Source organism: Mastomys coucha, unplaced genomic scaffold (assembly GCF_008632895.1).
Source record: "Mastomys coucha isolate ucsf_1 unplaced genomic scaffold, UCSF_Mcou_1 pScaffold21, whole genome shotgun sequence".
Classification (NCBI taxonomy): Eukaryota; Metazoa; Chordata; class Mammalia; order Rodentia; family Muridae; genus Mastomys; species Mastomys coucha.
This window is the reverse complement of record NW_022196904.1, coordinates 181,482,306-181,502,418: the sequence shown is the minus strand read 5'-3', so window position 1 is coordinate 181,502,418 and position 20,113 is coordinate 181,482,306. Positions and strand designations below refer to the sequence as shown.

Genomic DNA, 20,113 nt, shown 5'->3' with positions numbered 1-20,113 from the left:
GGGGGGGGGGGGGGGGCTCTCACAGGTTGGCTAACAGCTTGTGTTGATGTCTCCAGGCAAAATTCTCTTACCTACCCTAACAGGAAAAGGGTTTTTATAACTCCCACCTATTAGAATCAAATACAAACTATTGACTTCAGAGAACCATACCAGGTTACTAGTTAGGATTGTTCTATGCTAATAGGAGATGAATTACAATGGCAATTGCACAGGACCACATGCCTGTATGTGATGTTACACACACTGAACTGACCAGGGTCTTAATCTCTCTTCTTTCTACCCCAATAAGATAAGAACAAGAATATAAAACATCAGAATCATCCCAGGAATGAGTATTGAATAAAATCCCTGTGTACAGAGGAAGGGCTGAGAATGGTTAAAATTGTCCAATATACTCTCCAAGGTTGCATAGGGAGATGTCAACTAGGAAAAACACAGCAAACAACCAAACAAAACAACAACAAAAGTGTTCCCCAGGGGTGCACACTGTGATGAATTGTGATTCATTCACCAAAAAGCGAAGAAGGCAACTTGAAAGATTTGTAACTTTAAAAACTAGATTTATACCCAATGTAGCAGGAGACCCTGGTTCAAGAGACACACAGAGTGCAGAGTTGAGCCTAAGTCAGGGGAGTACAGATTTCAGGCATTCACATGCTAATTCTAGGGTCAGCATATTCTTCACGAAGTCATCTCAGCCAAAATCAAATTCTGTTTGCCATACAGGTAAGGTTAGATTTTCGGACAGCTATACTAGAATTTTGTTTTGTTTTGTTTTATGATTTTATCTTTTTGCAAGTAAATGAAGGACTTCCATTGTAGCTTGATCTTTACCCCACCAAATTAGATATGCTATCCAAACATGGAGGGAGGGGAAGGCCTCATAGGCCTAAGGCACCCTGGAAATGCTAGTTTAAAATCAAAGAGGTTTTTGTTCATACACTTCTGGAGACTGAGGACGGGTATTTTACATTGCCTATTCATAGTTATTACATGTGTCCCCAGAGGCCTCTAGACAACCTGGAAGGCAAAATTTTCCTTTGAAGCTGAATTGGTCATCTACTCCACACTCTTCCCTGCCACCCAGATGATCTTGTCCCACAACTTAGCTGCATTTGAGTTCTCAGAGTACAAGGCATGGATTCATTGTCCTTGTTACTACAGACATGGGAGCTACTGTAGCAGATACATGGATTATTTGGTCCAGGTGGGAGTTTATTATGTAAAGCAAAGAGAAACCTCATTAGAGTCCCATTGTAGCTTCAAAGAGAAGCCTCGGCATAGGCGGAATGGTTTACCTCAAAGCCGGCGTGTTACATGGCCTTCTTTCAAAGCCAGGGTTGCACCTGCAAAAGAACAAAGCATCATGCTGACCAAAGAAGTGGAGGCACATCAGCTCTCCCCTGTTCACATTTCTGTAGTCACCTCCTGACATTGTATCAGATTGAAAGAGCAGAGCACAGCCTTGGGCTATGTTTAAACAATTAATAATGGTAAAGAGAAACCAAGGAAGCGTGGTGGTTAAATGTTGCAATTGCAATTAAGAGTCCGTGGCCCGCTACACAGTGACAGAGAGATAGTCTTTCTTTCTCTAACTTACTTGGGGCCCATTCTGAGCAACTCCAGCAAGATAGATGAGGCAGTATATACAAAAGTGCCTCGAGTGTTTGGAGGACAGATACTCTATAAAAACAAGGTAATATTATTAGTAGTATGGATCTAGTTGTCTCCATACTGGAAGATGGATGGGTACCAGGATGCAGGGGGTGCAATGGATGCTTGACTCGTAATAGGAGAACCGACTTCAGACCTGGATCCATCACTAACTTGCTTAAAAACCTCAGCTATCTGGGTTTTATTACTTTTTTCTTTTATTCATTTTTTTTTTAAAAATAAAGAGCTTAGATTCAAAAAGAATATTTCCCTCAATTTGTCACTCAGAATAAAATATCCTTAGTGATATACTGGAAAATATTGGTCTTTTATCCAAATAAGTTTAAAAGGAAAGAAAACTTCAATCATTGTGGCTTCTTTAGACACTAGGAGGAGGTCACCAGTACCTCAATGGCTCATGAATGTTTTATCTTTAGTTCAGCATTAATTCAATAGTTTACCACTCTGCATGTAGGAATAAATGAATAATAACTCCAGCCTCTGAGAAGTAAAGACAGCACTACCAGGACTCTGAGTCCAGGGGCTAGAGAGATGCATCAGTATTCTGCAGAGTTTGTCCTGTTCTTCCAGAGGACTGGAGTTGTGTTCTTAGCACCTCTATCAGGTACCTTATGGCCATCTCTAACCCCAAGCTTCATGGTATCTGACACCCTCTTCTGGTCTCCAAGGGCATCCACATGTATGTGATATATACTCACAGAGATGCACACACCCATACACATAAATAACGATAAAAGTAGATGTTAGAAAGAGAGAATAGTTTGAGGCCAGCTTAGATGATATAGTGAAAGCCAACTTGGTTACATAGCTGGGTACATAGAGTGATCCTGTCTTCTAGCAAGCAAACAAAATAAGATCCATAAATCACCACCACCAATAACAGTTAAATGTTCTGGCAAAGATGTTCCCATCCCCATTTAAAAACACAATAGAATCCAGCAATGCTGATGTCCTGTAGAACAGGCTTTGCAAAGTGTTTAGTACAACTCCAAAGAAGAGTCTATATTGGTCTAGAGTCATGGGAATCTATGAAACAATGAGAGCACATTTTTAAATAAGGGGTTGAGGAAAGTGAAATAAAATACAAATCTATCAAATTGTTATGCCCACAAGCATCGTCTTCTAAATCCTGTTTCATGAAATTGCATAAAGGTAAAGGAGGTTGGTTTGCCACCTTATCTAGATAAAGTCATTTTATCTCATCAACTTTATGTAAAAAAATAATTCTCGAAACAACCTTGCTCAAGACACTTAACAGAGCTACATTTTAAAAACACCCTTAGTTACTTTGCCTGTTGCTGCGACACAATACTTTGACAAAGCAGCTTAAGGGAGAAAGGGTTTATCTTGGCTCCCAGTTCAAGGATCCTTAGGGTTAGGACTGTTGCACCTGAGCTTGAGTTAGCTGGCCATGGTGCAAGGGCTTTCAGGAAGGATACACACATGGGGAAGGGGGAAGGGAGAGGGAGAGACACAGAGAAAGATATGTGCTCAGCCACCTCTGCACTTTTTATTCTGTCCAGGACAGAGCCCTTAATACTATTCCCAACCAGGATGTGTCTTCCCAACTCAATTGACCCAATCTACAGAACCATTCACAAGCATTCCCAGAGCCTCATCTCCAAGGTAATTCTTGTCAAACTGACAATGTTAGCTATTACCTGTGAGTACCAAATCTACACACTGGATTATTGAATAGGATTATGTAGACAAATGACTATTTTCTCCCAGACTTATGTCCTTAAATCTGTTGTATGAGTCCTTCAGAAGTTCACTGTTGCAGAAATTCATACCATAGCCCGGGGCTATGTTAGGGTCAGCTTACATTTGAAACTATTTGACAGCAATCCAGGGTTACAACATTCTGAGTGAAGAAAACATGAATGGGGAGTAATTGTTCAATGATTTGAAAGATTTTGGTTTCTATCATACTATGAATTAAGAGCCTAGGGAAGGTTTGACCACACAGATGAAGCAGTGAACTTAAGGATGATTCCCATAGCCAATTTCTTCCATCAGACAGAAAATATTTGGATGAACCTTTTCTTGAGTATATCAGTGAATGCATATTCAAATGTTTAAAAATCAGGGGAGCCAAACTGATCTTCTATAAATAACAAAAGGGATAGACAGACTCCCTTAAGTGAAATATTCATCATGCGTAAAGCAGAGCCTAAGGGGAATACTGTTATAATATTTAAGACTTGCTGATTTTGTCTTCACTGCTCTGTAAAGGACATATTCTTGTTATCTAGAGTTCACAGATAGAAGGGCTGAGCATAGAGTACCATGACAATGTCATAAGCCAAGACTGAACTCAAATGATGAGAACCTGAGGTTAGAAGCTTGACTCAAGTTGCACTGGATAGTTTGGGTTGGAATTGTCCTCAAGGAAGATCAATAGATCTGAATTTTTCTGAGGCTTTTGAATATAAAGCATGATCCTTCCATGAAGACTTTTATTAAGTTACAGGAACACCAGAGATTTTTCTACATTATTCTCTTTGCCATGTGGATACTTTACTTACAGATATCTCGGTTTATGTTCAGTCTTTTTATTTTTTACTGCTTTACTCTGAGTTTGGAATTTATTCCGTATAGATTTCTTTGTCCACAGGATTAAAATGCAGCCCAAAGCATGCCAACAGGCTTCCCTTAAGGAAGCAACAAGCACTGGCTGGAGACAGCCAATTTAGAATAGCATTAGACATTGGTAAGGCCTGAATGGAGAATGGAAGATTCGGAATTCTTACCAAAGGACAGAGGACGGAGGTGTCCGTTTTTCCTTTATTTTATTTTTACATCTGGTATCCTTAGGAACATCATCCTTTATGTTGACACCTTTCTCTCTTGTAATTTTCTTAGAGAATTTATCAGAGGAAAATATTAGATTAGTAGCTGAGCCCTTAGATTAATCACTCAGACAAACATTAATGCTTTGGGGTATTCTGGCAGACATTTTTTTTCCTCTGGAGAATTTCAGGTGTTGCTGAACCCTTGGCAGCACTTGTCACACATTAATGTGCATATTAGTCATAGGGTGGACATCATTAAAAAGCATACATTGATTCAGTAAGTAGAGTGTGATGTTCTACAGCTAAAGAGCTTGCAGCCAGTAGCAGAGCCTCTAGCCCACATACCACAGTGGGATCCAGGGCTTGTCTGGTTTTCTTCTGTCCCTGCAGATGGTCCTTATGTTTGCATTGTGTATGCATTCTGAACAAGTAATGTTTGAACGTGACATACACATGAGAATGACTGGTTCTCCAAATTTGTACATATTTAAAAACACTATCTTCAACTTGTCTATCAAGGAAATTAACTTACAAGGGAGCTGCTACACATCCTTCTATCTCATTTCATCATGACCTCACTGCTTAACCCTCAAGGGACACAGAAAATAGATGATTAACACTTATCTCCATTTTTCATATTCCTGAAAGGAAGCCTTCCCTATCTCTCCCTCTTCATCGCCCACACTCTTTGGATGCATGCCAGGTTAATGGAAAACACTTATCTTCTCTTCACTTCCTGTGTTTTTCTTCAGGACATGCATGTCATTAGCACAGATGAGAACCAAGTGTTTGCAGCAGTTCAAGAATGGAACCAGAATGACACCTACAACCTGTATATCTCAGACACTCGTGGAGTCTACTTCACGCTGGCCCTGGAGAACGTGCAGAGCAGCAGAGGCCCTGAAGGCAATGTTATGATTGACCTTTATGAGGTATGTCACCAAGCATCTGTAGTTCCGGAGGACAATAGCATCCGGAGTACCTGGTGAAGTGTCAGTCATTAAACTGTTCTTCTGCTGGTTCCTTGGCCAGTTTCACTCCACTTTAGAGAAGGAAAGACTCATAGAAAATTCTTATTGTTTAATTTGCAACCCATACAATTCTCTAGAATAATTTTCTAAAAATTGATTATGCTGGATAAGGGCAGCTCCAGGGAAATTGGATCGTAGGGTCTGGGGAAGAAACTGCCCAATTAAAACACTTGCATACAGTGGATCTGCATATCATATTGCAAAATATTTTTTGTGTCTAACCACTCAGTGGGCAGCACTCACTTATCTGTCTCTGCAGTGACATGGATGAGGATGTTTTGTTTGCTATGAGAAGGCATTCCTATTGTTCTTGAAGAGCTTCCCAAGTTGATAACCTCAGCTGGCTAGTAATCCACCTCATAATGACCCTCACGTGAGATAGTCTATGATCTTCCTCAGCTTGCTAGTGATCCACCTCTCTCTCAATGGCCAACAGTTGAAAAAATACTCACAAGATCATTTTTGTAAAATCCTAGAAAATTAAATTAACAAAAAGCACAATGAACCAGAGCTTACCCATCTTTCCTTGGGGCACTGTGGCTCTTTGTTTTTACAACAAGCAATGTTCAAAGTAAAATCATCTATGTTGGATCAGTCAGTTATAATGATAAACATCACTGAAGGTTTCATTATCCATTTTTGCTATGAACTTCTGTGGTACTACTATATATACAGAGTTTTCTACTCCTGTACAAATGCATGGATTAGGTATGGACTTATATGTTTTCAATAGAATATAGCATATTACCACATTTCTTTAGAAAACAGACAGTATCTTCACACATCTTCCTCCCAAGGCTCAGGAATCATCATTGGAGAGGGATCAGGAAGATTATAAATGCCAGAAGTAGTAGAGGATTGCAGTAAAATAGTGTTTTCTGGACACAACAGGATGGTGGTACATAGGAACTCAGAGTTGCTATTGACTGCATGCGCAAGACCTGCACAATATCAAGCCAGTGAAAATCCCAGTATTGGTTGGAAAGGGGGCTTCAGAATTTCCACCCCTAGAAAGGAGCTACTAGAAAACTATGACTGCTGGGGTATTAAGGAGAGTTAGTCTGTTCCAGGTTAAATGTACTAAGAGGTTAGTCGATATAAAGCAAGTTACTCTTGGGGACTGAATTTCGCCCTTTGGTCAGCACATGAGAGATTATTATTCATAAGATTCACATCAGCTGGCTAGTGACCCACCTCTCAATGGCCAGCACTTGAGAAAATATTTACAAGATCTTTTTGTAAATTCCTGGAAATTTAAATTAACAAAATTTGGTCAGTCTGGATGTATGATGATGGCTTAAGAATAAGTTAGAATGAGTTATTTAATAACGTATTCAGGGTTAGAGAAATGCAGTAATAGATCAATATTCCATCTGGAAAAACATCCGAAATGATTTAGAAATGTGCAAGCATAGAGACATTGACATTTGGGCAAGCTCAGGAATTCAAGGTTTTGTAAAACAAGAAGCATCTTTGTTATATCTGGTGATGAACCAGAAACTCAAGTCCAAATGGGCATCTTTTAAATGTAGCCTGTTTTCCCTTTCCTTCAGAAGTTTACAGTGGCCTTTTCCTAGCAGATAACCCTCTTTTGTGTGCATCAAACTGGATTAATAGCCTGTATACTCCTCAAATAAGTAATAAAATAAACTGTATGCCTAAGTCAGACATTGGCAGCCTAATATAGGATATCACTCTTGTGTATAACTTCAGAAAGTATACAGTCTATCTTTTCATCTTTATATGTTTTTTTAAATCCCACTTTTCATGTCATGTTTCAGATAGATATAGTATCCAATAGCTCAACCTCCAATTGAATATTTACTCTGGAAAGCATTTACATAGTTTAAAGATTTAGTGTCAAGAAAGTTCTAGATAAAGTTCGATTTATACTGTGACATTTTTAGCATCCAGGCTGTCTGAGTTTGAGTGCTGTTCGTACGGCTTCCTATTCCTGTTGGAATGTATTCCTAATACAAGGCCAATGCCTTCTGAGCCACACTTGTCTGTTTAGAACAGAGATGAACACCGTACCCAGTAGACTGCTCAGAGGATGAAGTCAGTTAATCATTGTTAACTACTATATCAGTGCCTGAAATACAATGTGTTTAACAAAGTCTAGAATCTGTAGCATGATCTTGCATTGTGCCTAGACAACACTTAACACTCTATTTTGGTTGGAATAAAGCCCACCTATATTTTTAAACATTCAACACATTCCCAACTCTGGGGGTTTCAGTTTCATCCCACACTGCACTTAGCAGTACCATATGACATCTTTTAACACTGTGTACTTGTCTTAATAAATATATATATATAAATAAATATAAAAAATATATAATATAATTATATAAATAAATAACATAAATATCATAAATAAATATAAACTTCAGCACTCTTTTCCTCATTTGCAAATGTCCCATGAACACTTAAACTTGAAATATGTTTTGTTGAAATGCACTGAATTCTCTTGCTTGGACCTAGTCTCATAATCGAAGCCTCACTGAGGGTCTAGACCATGTAAAATCAGTCACCGTGGTACCATAATCATACAGTTCTCTCCTTTGCCTCACAAATTTTTAAAACACATTTTCAGTTTTTCCTTTTTTCTCATTACCTTGTTCTCTTTGTTCAAATCAATTCAAAATGGGTTCTCTAGATAAATTTTATTTTCTGTTGGAAATGGAGACCATGTCCACTGATCCCTTGATGATGGAACAGGTAAATACGCTGAGCAGAAATGGCTTTTCAATGAGTTATTTGCAGCCGTTTTTTTTCACAAATGGCTTTGTGAATTCAAATGCTGCATCAGGTATGGGATGAGGAGAAACAGGGTGACTGCTGAGCACAACAAGCATTCCTTGTTAATCCTGCCTTTCCCTTAGTGTCTCTTGCTGTTGACTATCTGTAGGGAAACTGCTGGCTCACATTATCATCACTTTGAGCAGTGGTGTGACTGCATTATGTAAAGGTGTTCTGCATCCTGGGGCAGGGAGAGAAGTGCCTTTGTTTTATTAGCTTGACAGTTCAGAGCAACTTGAATTGAAATGGATGTGAGCAGAACAGCAGTGGCATATCTGCTGATTACCTAGATAGAAAGAATATTGGCAGACACGGGGCCTGGCACAAATGCTCCCTTAAATCGGATTGTTCTGGCTAGCAGGAAGCTGAAATTCATCCAGCATGAGTTTCCCCGTAGAATTGCAATGAATGATGAGTGCTCAGAGATAAGTGAAAAGCAAGAGAATCCATAAATGAATTAATAAGCAACAGAGATGAGCATTATATGAGGTGGAGGTGGGTGTGACAGAGATAGGCTATGTGGTGTGTGTGTGTGTGTGTGTGTGTGTGTGTGTGTGTGTGTGTGTTCACATTTCAGATGACCTAGAAGAGTGCCATTCATTTGTATGATTCTGCACATCAGTTACCTGCTATTCCTGCGTGTGTGTTATTTTGAATCCATTTTTGCAAATGCAAACTGTGCAGAGTATAAATGTAGAGGTGGAACTGTATGTCAAGCACACACACAGGTGGAGCTTTGTGGAAAACACAGAAAAAAGCTCATTTCCTATTTAAATCTATGACTTCTTTCACACACATGGCCACCTGGCTGCAAGAGCTGTCCCCTCAGCTCTGTAACCTTTTGTGTATATGTAATGAAGCACATAAGTGATGCAGACAAAATAGTACAGAGTACTAAGATTTAGTTGCTAAAATACCAGAATTTCCTCACAGTGTGAGTTATCTATCCATTTGGCATGTTCTCTATTCAAAGATGTAAAAAATGTGAGCCAGAAAATTTGGTTACAGACCAAACACCCAGAATTTGATTTCTTGATAAAATTTAGTGATGATAGCTAATATTGTAGGGTTTCATGTACAAAGCACTGTGTAAAGAACCTTCCAAAATTTCTCCATTTAACCCTTATATTAACTTTTAGGTGACTACAGCTACTTCACCTTGTTAAGTAAATAGAGGTGAAAGTTCACAGGCACTTTCACAAAGTTACAGAGCAAATTTAGGATTTAAATCTAAGCATATGTGAGTTTTCAATGTCAGTCTATTATATATCCCCTAAAAGAGCAATATCTCATATTTGATATTAGCTGTTCAATAGTGTCGAGATTGAAGGATAAGGTAAGTCTAAAGAAGTAGCCTTGGGCCAGGAGGTGGTGGCACATACCTTTAATCCCAGCACTTGAGAGGCAGAGGCAGGCAGATTTCTGAGTTCGAGGCCAGCGTGGTATACAGAGTGAGTTCCAGGACAGCCAGGGCTCTACAGAGAAACCCTGTCTCAAAATAAATAAATAAATAAATAAATAAATAAATAAATAAATAAATAAAATTAAACTAATAAAAGAAGTAGGCTTGGTCTTCCCAGATGTGGTAAAAACAAAAAACAGAAAGAAAGAAGAAAGTATGAAAAACATTCAGTGGAAAGGAAGTAATCAATAGTCAATTGCTGTAGACTTGTGTCTAGACTTTCAGAACCAAGTCCAAAGTTATATTTTAAGTTCAGACAATAGTCACATATATTCACTAACTTTGTCTTGTAGGAGGACATATATATGTGTGGAAATTATGGATCCAAATGTACTAAAATTCTATTATTCACAAAGAACACGAATGTTTCAAAGACCATGTGGGTTGGGTAACACACAATAACATGCTACACGGTGACAAGAACAGAAGAGATGTGATGGGTGTGTCCAGGAACTGTGATTTCTAGGATGTGTGGGATGAAAGGAACGCTGAGAGCTTTTGACCCATCCTTGGGAAGGGAAAATTAATTAATGATGATGAAGAGCACTTTGGCTTAAGGCAGAATGATGGCTCAGGGCAGCTGAGTGCAAAAGGCTGTGTCTGGGAGTGAAGCTGCCTGGCTGACACTTGGAGAATCGACAAACTGTGAGATATGGCATGCACCATGAAGGATACAAAGCAGGCAGGCTGTATCGTCTGCCCATGATATGCAGCTCTTGTTTAGAAGAGAAGGCCCAGCCATTGTCATGATGATAATGTTGTACCATGATTTCTTCAGAGAGTCTGTATCCTGAAAGCCAAGGTCAGGGGCAGAAAATACAAATACTGTCCAGTCCAGTCAGAGTCATTGCAGGATGTATTATAGGTTCCTGTCCTTCTAGGAGAATACTACTATATCAGGTAGTAAGGGAAAAAGCATGTAGGTGGGGGTGTAGCTCTGCAGGAGAGTATTTGAAGAGCATGCACAGAGTTCTAGGTCCAATCACCAGTAGCAAAGAAAAAAGAAATGAGGAGGAAGACCATGTAGACTTTTTAAAAATCAAGTGAGTTCTGTGATTATAGTGGCACAACCAACTCCTTCAGAACACACACCTATTCTCCCTGAGATACTCAGATGAAAATAACCCATCCTCATACACAACACAGTAATGGCCATGAAGGCCTTCTCTCTTATCACTGCTCTTTCATCTACTTTCTTCAAATCTGACACTTAGTATTTGTAATTTAAGTCTGAGAAGGTAGGACATGGTTTGCCCATCAGCATCAGAGGAAGAAATAAGCAAAGTACTCTAGCACAAGAGCCCTCCACTCTTGGTTGACCTTCACTTGGCATACATGGAAAATTGAGATAGGAGAGAGCTTGGTAGACGATAAACATGAAAAGGGGAGATGTCTGATGTCTTTGCTTTAAATCATGAAAGAAGTCCCCAGCATCTGGAATATTTCAAATCTCAAAGACCATTTGATAGATGAAGGGACAGGTGCTTAAAATATTCCAGTTATTAGATCTTCAGTGGTTAAAGAAATGAAGCGCATGTTCAGGAATTTACTGAATGGTTACAGAGTAAAGGCATCAAAAATCATAATTGATGGGTCTCTGTAAGCAGGATGTGCCAGTGAGATATTTCTTGCATAATACTCTAGACTCATAGAAAAGCTTGCATAAGCAAGACAACCACACAACTGTGTGGAGTTGGGCAGACTGATGAACAGTCCAGATCTGTGACTGAATGGCACCACACAGGTGACTTATGACATCTGAACATTTATTTATTCACCCACAAAGATGTGACAATTTTCAGTTTTGCAGAACACATGAAGTTGATTCATGTACTAAGGTTTACACAAAGCCTTCAAAGCCTTGCATTCCATGAGCACTCAATACAGTTAAGTAGATTTTTATTATATACTTTGTCTTATTTGATGTTTTTGGAGACAAGGTCACAGTCTTGACCCAGGCAAGGCTTGACTCAAGTCATGGCAGTCCCTTTTCCCATGCCTTCCAGAATGATTGTATCATCTAATGGATAACTCTTACTTCCTATTTTTAGTACAAACAAAATCAGGATCCCTTATACAAAGTGAACTGTACTGTGCATATTTTAAAGGAAGTTATACTTCATGATCATCTGTTTATATTAGCTTTATAGGTCATGGTAGCAGAGGTCATTGTAACTTCTAATAAAGAATTTGGTGGCTGCTAGAGAAGCCGTGGGCTTAGATAGTTCCACAAGACTGAGACCAAGACGTCGGTCCCTTGTGTATGAGGAGCATCGTGAAAGCACAGCAGGACTGGGGACAGTGCTGAGGGTGATGACAGTCTTCTCTACCTCTAGAAGATGTGTACTGAGAAGTCTCAGGAACAAACAGGGAGAGGTGCACTAGGAAATTGTCCCTGAGATCCCAGGGTGGCCGGCATGAACAAAGAGAATAAAGCAGGAGAAGGAACTCAGCACTTTAGGGCTCCCACCTAAGGGTGATCAGCAAATATGCTGTTCAGCTTGAAGTCTGAGCTGTAGTACTTCGCATTCAAAGTCTAATCAAAACAGTATCTGGACTTGTGATGTTAAATGGCAATAAATATCTTTGAATTACTTTGGAGCCTTGTGGAATAAAATTCCTTCATATGAGAAACAATGAAAGAAAAAAAAAATAGCTTTAAGCATAGTTACTATCCTCAGAGAAGGTTACTCTGAATTCAGTAGGGATGAAATTTTGCAGACCTTTTCTTGAAAGAAGATATGCCCCCAGTAGCAGGGTGCGTCATAGGAGAATATTTATTGGTAGTTCTGTGTCTTTTTGAAGCTGTAAATTCCACTGCATACTCTTTTCTGTTTCCCCTGCCAACCCTCCACTCCACTCCTTCCTAAGTGTACATGCAGTATGAGTACAGAGAAAGTAATGTGGCGGTGTAAACATCATCTGTCATTTCTAATAGCATACCATAAAATACACACACACATACACACACACACACACACACATGCATGCACACACACACACACACGATCTCACACACTCAAATAAATGCACATGGCACCTTCCAATTTCAATTCCAGACTCTATGCACTTACTCTACCTCATAATATGAATTGGTAGATAGTCCAATTAAGAGATAATGAGACCTTGCTTAAAAAATGATAGAATAGGAGGCCTCATTCACAGGATTACATTGAAAAGCACAGAAAAAAACATTTATTGTGCTCACAGTGAGCAGTTGACCATCTTTTCAGGCCAAGCTAAAGAAGCAAAACAATTAAAAGAAAAAAGTAACTCCTACAGATAAAGTGCCTTGGTTACAAGAGAAAAATAGCCCACCTTCTCCCAGCTTCTGCAGTTATTGTCACACATTTCTGTTTCTTTGTCATGTTTTTATTCTTCAAGATGAACCTGAAGGCCACACATTCAGAGATAAATAGCAAAGCCCAACTCTCTGCTCAAGTGGCATTTGATAATGCCAAGCAATCGGGGGCCAGCAAGTTCCCACTTCTACAAATCAAATGAACAAGCTCCTAAACCCATAGCCCTCTTCTCTGTGACTCTTGTCTAAGAAGGGGAGAAGGCAGGGAGGAAAGCAGAGGAGGAACAGACTGGAATAGAAAACATTGTTTGTTCATTTTGCACTTATTTTGGTATCTCTCCAGAGCACTGAATAACTACGTGATTTCTCATTTCTGGGTAGAGTCTTATTGAGAGAGAAGACCAGCAGCCTTTGTGAAAATTCTGATTTATGCAATTTTTTTCTTAAAGAACTGGCAGTGGGGTCCTATTTAAGTATGTAGCAGCCTAGTGAACATATGCAAAACTAATATTGGGTTTCCTGGGAAGCAGCCCTTCTGGAGCTGTTATTGTGAATAACTAAATATCATTGGTAATTAACATGAAGTTTGTGGGGAGTACATTGCTCCTGGAGTTTATGGCTTCCATATTTGTTGAGAAACAACAATGTATCAGAAATTGTTGTGGCTTCTGAAGAATGGGGCTTGTTTTCCTGAGTTGTTCAAAGTATTCCTCTCAACAACTCATTTGCACCATTTATTTGTTAAAAAATCATGTTATTTCAAAAGAGTCAGATTTGGCCCATTTCTAAATTATCCTAGATGCCAAATTCACAGGTAGAGACTAATGAGATCCACCTATGTCAAAAACAAAACTGGAGGTGTGACGACTGTGGGTCGAGATCCAGCCTCTTTAGAAATGAAAAATTCTGGGTTATGTCTGCTGAAAGAATTTTGGAAGTCAAATGTATTTAAATATGAAAGTCTATTCTCTGTTATTGTAAATGATTAAAATTTGTCAATAGCTGAGTTTCCTTATACAAAATCTTGGCATGAAAGGTATTACACAGGTTTGTGGCAAGCCTTTGAAGGTATATATGCAAAGAAATGAGCATAGTGCTTTGTATTAACAAAGTCAGGCAAAATGACAACTTTTTGTTTTCTGCTTAAAATTAATCATGCCAAAATATAAAGGGTCTAAGCTTAGTTAAATGTCTTCAAATATGCTTTTAAACACATTTGTTTATTCAATGTGTGTGTTCCAGCTAGCTACTAATGTAGTCTAAGTCTCCATTTTCTCATTTGGGATACTTGCTTATTGACAACTCTACTCCATGATGGTGATGGGCACTGAATGAGTGAATGTGAATATACATGGGATGTTATCGTTACCATTCGACCCATTTTTACAAAAAGATTTATTTATTTAATGTACATGAGCACACTGTCACTATCTTCAGACACTGCAGAATTAGGCATCAGATTCTATTATAGATGGTTGTGAACCACCACTTTGTTGCTGGGAATTGAACTCAGGATCTCTAGAAGAGCACTCAGTGTTCTTAACTGCTGAGCCATCTCTGTAGCCCCTATTCAACACATTTTGGACATTTCCCCTCATTGACATCCAGTTTTCCTGGGTTGTGGTCATTTCACACAGACTAAACTGTGTTTGGTAAACTCTAAAATTCTGAAGAAAAAATCTATAAGTGATGATCATTGGTGGCACAATTTTGATACCCTGCTAATTGTTAGTTTTGTCATGTAGAAAGAGGAAGCACGTTTTCAGTTTTTAGCAATTTATTTATTTATTATTTTTATTTTATGTGTATGGGTTTTTTACCTGCATGCATGTCTGTGTACCACATGTGTGCCTGGTACCCATGGAGTCCAGAAGAGGGTATCAGAACTCCTAGAAGTATACTTGCAGATGGTTGTAAGCTGCCATTCAGGTACCATGAGCCAAACCAGGGTCTTCCAGAAAAGTAACTGACACTCTCAATCACTGAGCCATCTGCCCAGCCCTGACAGCAACTGGTTTTGATAAGAGCAACAACACCATGAGACTGCAAAAGTAGCTTTTTGATGATAAGAAAACAATTACAATGAAATGGCTCAGCAGTGAAGAGCATTGGCTGCTCTTCAAAAGGTCCTGAGTTCAATTCCCTGTACCCACCTGATGGCATACAACAATCTATAATGGCATCTGATGCCATCTTCTTTCATGCCTGTGATATGAAACTAGAGCACTCATACACATAAAAAGAAAACAATTACTTTTTAATAATTTGGGATTTTTTCTTTTTCTTTTCTTTTCTTTTTTGATTTTTTTTTCTGAGACAGGGTTTCTCTGTATAACCCTGTTTTTTTTTCTTTAAATGCCTAGTAAATTTGGTGTATTAACATGTAGAACTCTTTATAATTTTTAAATGCAATAATAGTAATTATATCAGAGTCTTTCAACTGACTTTTTTCAGTTGACTGGGGCTGAAGATGCCTCAGTAATTTAGTTAGTCATTATAACCATGCACTCTGAAACTGTAAAGTCCTGGGTCACAATCCCAAGTCTGACATTGGCTTTGTGTCACTGATAGTATGATCTTGTATGTACCTGAGATATTTCTCATGTGTGAAATAGAATTAGCAACCATTTCACAAAAATAATATTACAAAAACTAAATGAGAGATAACATATTTAATATCCTGCCTGGAGCCCAGCACACCATATAAGTTGCCCCTATTTACTTATTGCTTGTCAAGTAACAGACTCAAAAGTTCTGGAGTTTCTCTCTGACGACTGATGGCTGCTGACAGTGTTCCACAAGCCTCCAGAAGTTCACAGTTCACATAAAGGACCATAGTTTTGGTTTTATATTTCATAGGCTTGACAAAAAATTCAGTGACATACATCCATCATTGTGTGATCATAACACGGTGATTCCACTGCATTTAGAATCCCCTATGCTCCACCACTTCACACCTCACTCTGAGTCACACCCTGGCAAGCGCTGACCTCTTTGTGGCTCATAGCTTTGTGTTCACACCTCGCTCTGAGTCACACCCTGGCAAGCGCTGACCTCTTTGTGGCTCATAGCTTTGAGTTCACACCTCTCTGAGTCACACCCTGGCAAGCGCTGACCTCTTTGTGGCTCATAGCTTTGAGTTTCCAGGATGTCACTCTGTTGCCTTCCCTCACTTAGAATCTGCTTGGGTCCCCCCCACCCCACACACCCCTGGCATCATGTTACGAATTAGTGATGCATTTTAATGTCAAATAATGTGCCAGTTTTTGTATGTGCCACTATTTATTTTACTTTCCTCCTCATAGTGGACATCTTGTCAGTTTCTCATGTTTGGAGATTGAATAAAGTTAATATGAACATATTCAGCAACAGCCAAAAAAATGATAAGCCTATATTGAACTTGTGTGTTATACACACATACAGCAGGGGGCACAAGAATATTGGTTTCTGTCAAGAACTGGCAAGGTAGATATAAGTGTTTATACTGAGCCTGTCTTTTCTCGAAGATAGGACTTAGACAATCTGTTGTTATTTTTAATATAAACAGATAGGCCCTTTCTCACGTTGATGTATTTTTCAGCCATGTCAATTTTTCCCAGGTAGCAGGGATAAAGGGGATGTTCTTGGCTAACAAGAAGATTGACAACCAAGTGAAGACTTTCATCACTTACAACAAAGGCAGAGACTGGCGTTTGCTGCAGGCTCCAGATGCAGATCTAAGGGGAGACCCTGTGCACTGTTTGCTGGTGAGTCCTGTATTCACAGTCCCCCACACCATGAATGGGTGAAGTCATGGCCAACAGGACACTGAATATAGTCTGGGGACTCCTGTACGCAGAAGCTGAAGGAAAAGAAAGTTAGTGCTATCATGTGTGACAGTCAGAGTGAGGAGACAGGAATGGGTCCCAGATCCTTGCACCAGTCAGAGTGAGGAGGTAGGAACAGGTCCCAGATCCTTGCACCAGTCAGAGTGAGGAGGCAGGAACAGGTCCCAGATCCTTGCACCTTTATAAGCTTCTTGGTTGTAGTCTGAATTGGTTCTGTTTCTTTGGTGTTTGGGGTGGTGGTGGTGATGGTGGTGATGGGCTTTTCTGCTTTGTTTTTGTGCCAAATTGTGCTCTCTTCCTCTGAGCTGTACCTTTAGCCCACCTCCCCCACCTCAGCTTCGTATGAGTCCCTGCAGTTTGAGGGAAATAGGATGGCTTCCCTCTCTGGCAAGGCTCTAGTGAGCTTTCTTACTTCTAGTGAGTTCATGATAAATCACTGCTCACAGAGCAAATGGTGCACACATTTATCTCTAGACCTGGTGATCTTAATGCAGGGTTTCATCCCATTTCAAAAGAAGTTTATGATTCAACAAAAAACATTAAAAATCATTGATTTAAGCATCCATTTGCTTTCTCTATATATTACATTCAACTTACTTGTTTTCATCTATAATGCTTGGGCTAGAAAAAAAATGTGACCATTAGGGAAACAGCAGCCCAGCACTCATTTCACTGAGCAGTGCTTTATTGGAACACAGTAACCCTCAAAAGGTTACTCATTATCCATAGCGAAAGATGAAACTGACAAATAAAGTATGTTGCTAATCCTGTTACATTCTTAAAAACAGCCCAAAAGTCATTTTTAGGATAACATAAAGGAGCCATGAATGTGGAAAAGATCACTTGGTTTTACAGTAGGAAAGTCTTGAGATGTGAATATGTGTATATTGGTGTCTATCTATATCTATCCCATCTCTGTGTGCATCTATTATTGATGTTACTCTTCACAACTCTGTCTTTGATGTTATCTTCGCTCTGCTTCATTCTATGGCACAATGCTGGGCAATCATTTCTCAGGTTTATCACATAGCAGTAGGCGGGTCACCATCTTTCTTGAAAGGATGCCAGCAGCTATGGCTTGACCTTATTACTTGTAGACGATATTTAAGTTGTCACAGTGCATCAGGGAAGCAGTCTTAAATTTCAAGTCCTACTTAGACTCCATTTTTATTACTGGCACCTTACAGGGAGAAAAATAGCCAGGGGTGATAGAGAGGTCAGAGAGCCAGTGATAGACTAAATAAATGTAGCAGTGATTCATTGAATACCTATATTAGTCAAGGTATGGATCAATGCCATTGGAACAGGTCAACTTTCTACCCAATTATTCCAGGTTATGGAACTAAAATGTTCAAAGATAGCAGCACTTTAATAACTTCTTTCACACCTACCACATAACTTGAAGATGAATGCTTATGAGAAAGACTGTGAACCACTTCCTAAACAGGCTTGTAGCATCTTGCTGAGTCTACTGAAAGTGGTTCTTCTTAGCAAAGGACTGAGCAAGGCACTCTATGTCCTAACCACAACCCAGAATCATGATGATGTATTATTACATCTCCAGAATAGAGCTACAGTACAGACTCCCTTCCCTATCAGTACTGCTATGGTCTAATCCAAGCAGTAATCATGTTCTCCTTGGTCCTCAGTGATAGGCTCCTCGTGGCCACACCTTCCCACCATTTCTACGTGGCAATCCATTTTTTTCACAGAGTAGCCTATATTTTAAAAACCATATTTATTGAGGTAAAATGCACATAAACAGCATCAGAGAACTTTGAGAAATGTTTATGCTACGTAATTTCCATCACCCTCAAAATTTCCTTTGTGTTCTTCTGCAGCACAAAGCACACTTCTGGAACCTAGATGAATATTATAAATTTTCCACATATTGTATACTAGATTCCTTTCTTTTTTGTTTTTGTTTTTTGTTTGTTTGTTTGTTTTTTGAGACAGGGTTTCTCTGTATAGCCCTGGCTGTCCTGGAACTCACTCTGTAGACCAGGCTTGCCTTGAACTCAGAAATCCACCTGCCTCTGCCTCCCAAGTGCTGGGATTAAAGGCATGTGCCACCACTGCCCATAGATTTCTTATTTCTCCATTTTTATTGTATGGTAGTACAGTAGTCAAATCATCCCACTTTAATCACTCGGGCATCAGCAGCGGTGGCACATTCCTCACTTCCCACCCAGTGTTCAGGTTTCCTGAGTGAAAGATACACACACACACACACACACACACACACACACACACACACACACACACAGCCTTCTATGTTAATATGCCTTAAACAGCTCAATGGCTGGACCATTCCAAACCTCCACACTCCCTTCTCTGATATTGTTGAATTATTACTTACTAAAATCTATATCTCATCCTGGCTGCCCCATTCCCAAGCCTGCAACCCTCCTGGGCCACAATCCCCAACTCTTACATATTAGCTGTTTCTCTGTCCTACACTCTTCAGTCCTGGTCTTTGTCTTTTCCCAGCATGGTGATTCAAAATCCTCCTTCCTTTTGGTCCCCTTGTCCTCAAATCCTAAAGTCCTGTCTCTGTCGTCCTGCCCAACCATTAGCTGCTGGCAACTTTATTTACCAATCAGAACCAACTGGGGGCAGGGACCCTCAGCATCTTGCATGTGGATTCTTGTGCAATTTGGGGAACCCAATTCACATAATACAAGCATTAGACCAAAGCCACAACAAAATGGTGTCATATAAAAGTTTAAATATGCATCAGTTACTTAAGCTTTCTGATGGTTTTCTAGTTCAAGTACAGTAAATCAAACACTTTATAATAACTTGGATGGTCCCCTGTGAGCTGTCTTGTGTCTCTTCCTTTTTAAACTCTGCCATTATCATACATCCTTTCTTATCCACAAAACAATGAGGAGAATAGAGAGTACACTTATTTCCACATTGTAAACTTACTGTGTTCATGTATGTCTTGCAGTAGGGTTTCTATTATTTCTTTTTCAATTTCCCATTTTCGAAACATGTTTTCTTTGCATTCAGGTCCTTGCTTCTTAGGTGGCTTTCATGAGTGTCTGGTAATGCAAAAATCTCTTTATCCTATCCTTTTCCTTTATAATTCTTACTATCCAAAATGAGCACATTTATATTGTCTAAGTCAGGGTTTCTATTCTTGCACACACATCATGACCAAGAAACAAGTTGGGGAGGAAAGGGTTTATTCAGCTTACTTCCACATTGCTGTTTAT

At 39.4% G+C, this 20,113-nt stretch overlaps 1 protein-coding gene across 4 annotated transcripts in view; it reads left to right on the top strand.

Annotated features, from left to right (window-relative positions):
• Positions 1 to 20,113, top strand: part of Sorcs1 (sortilin related VPS10 domain containing receptor 1) — a 540,204-nt gene that overhangs the window by 425,516 nt on the left and 94,575 nt on the right. For all 4 annotated transcript variants that reach the window (XM_031390641.1, XM_031390645.1, XM_031390644.1 and 1 more), the window contains exons 9-10: positions 5,222 to 5,401; positions 16,665 to 16,811. In XM_031390641.1, coding sequence (XP_031246501.1) covers positions 5,222 to 5,401; positions 16,665 to 16,811 — 327 coding nt within the window. The remainder of the gene's footprint in view (positions 1 to 5,221; positions 5,402 to 16,664; positions 16,812 to 20,113) is intronic.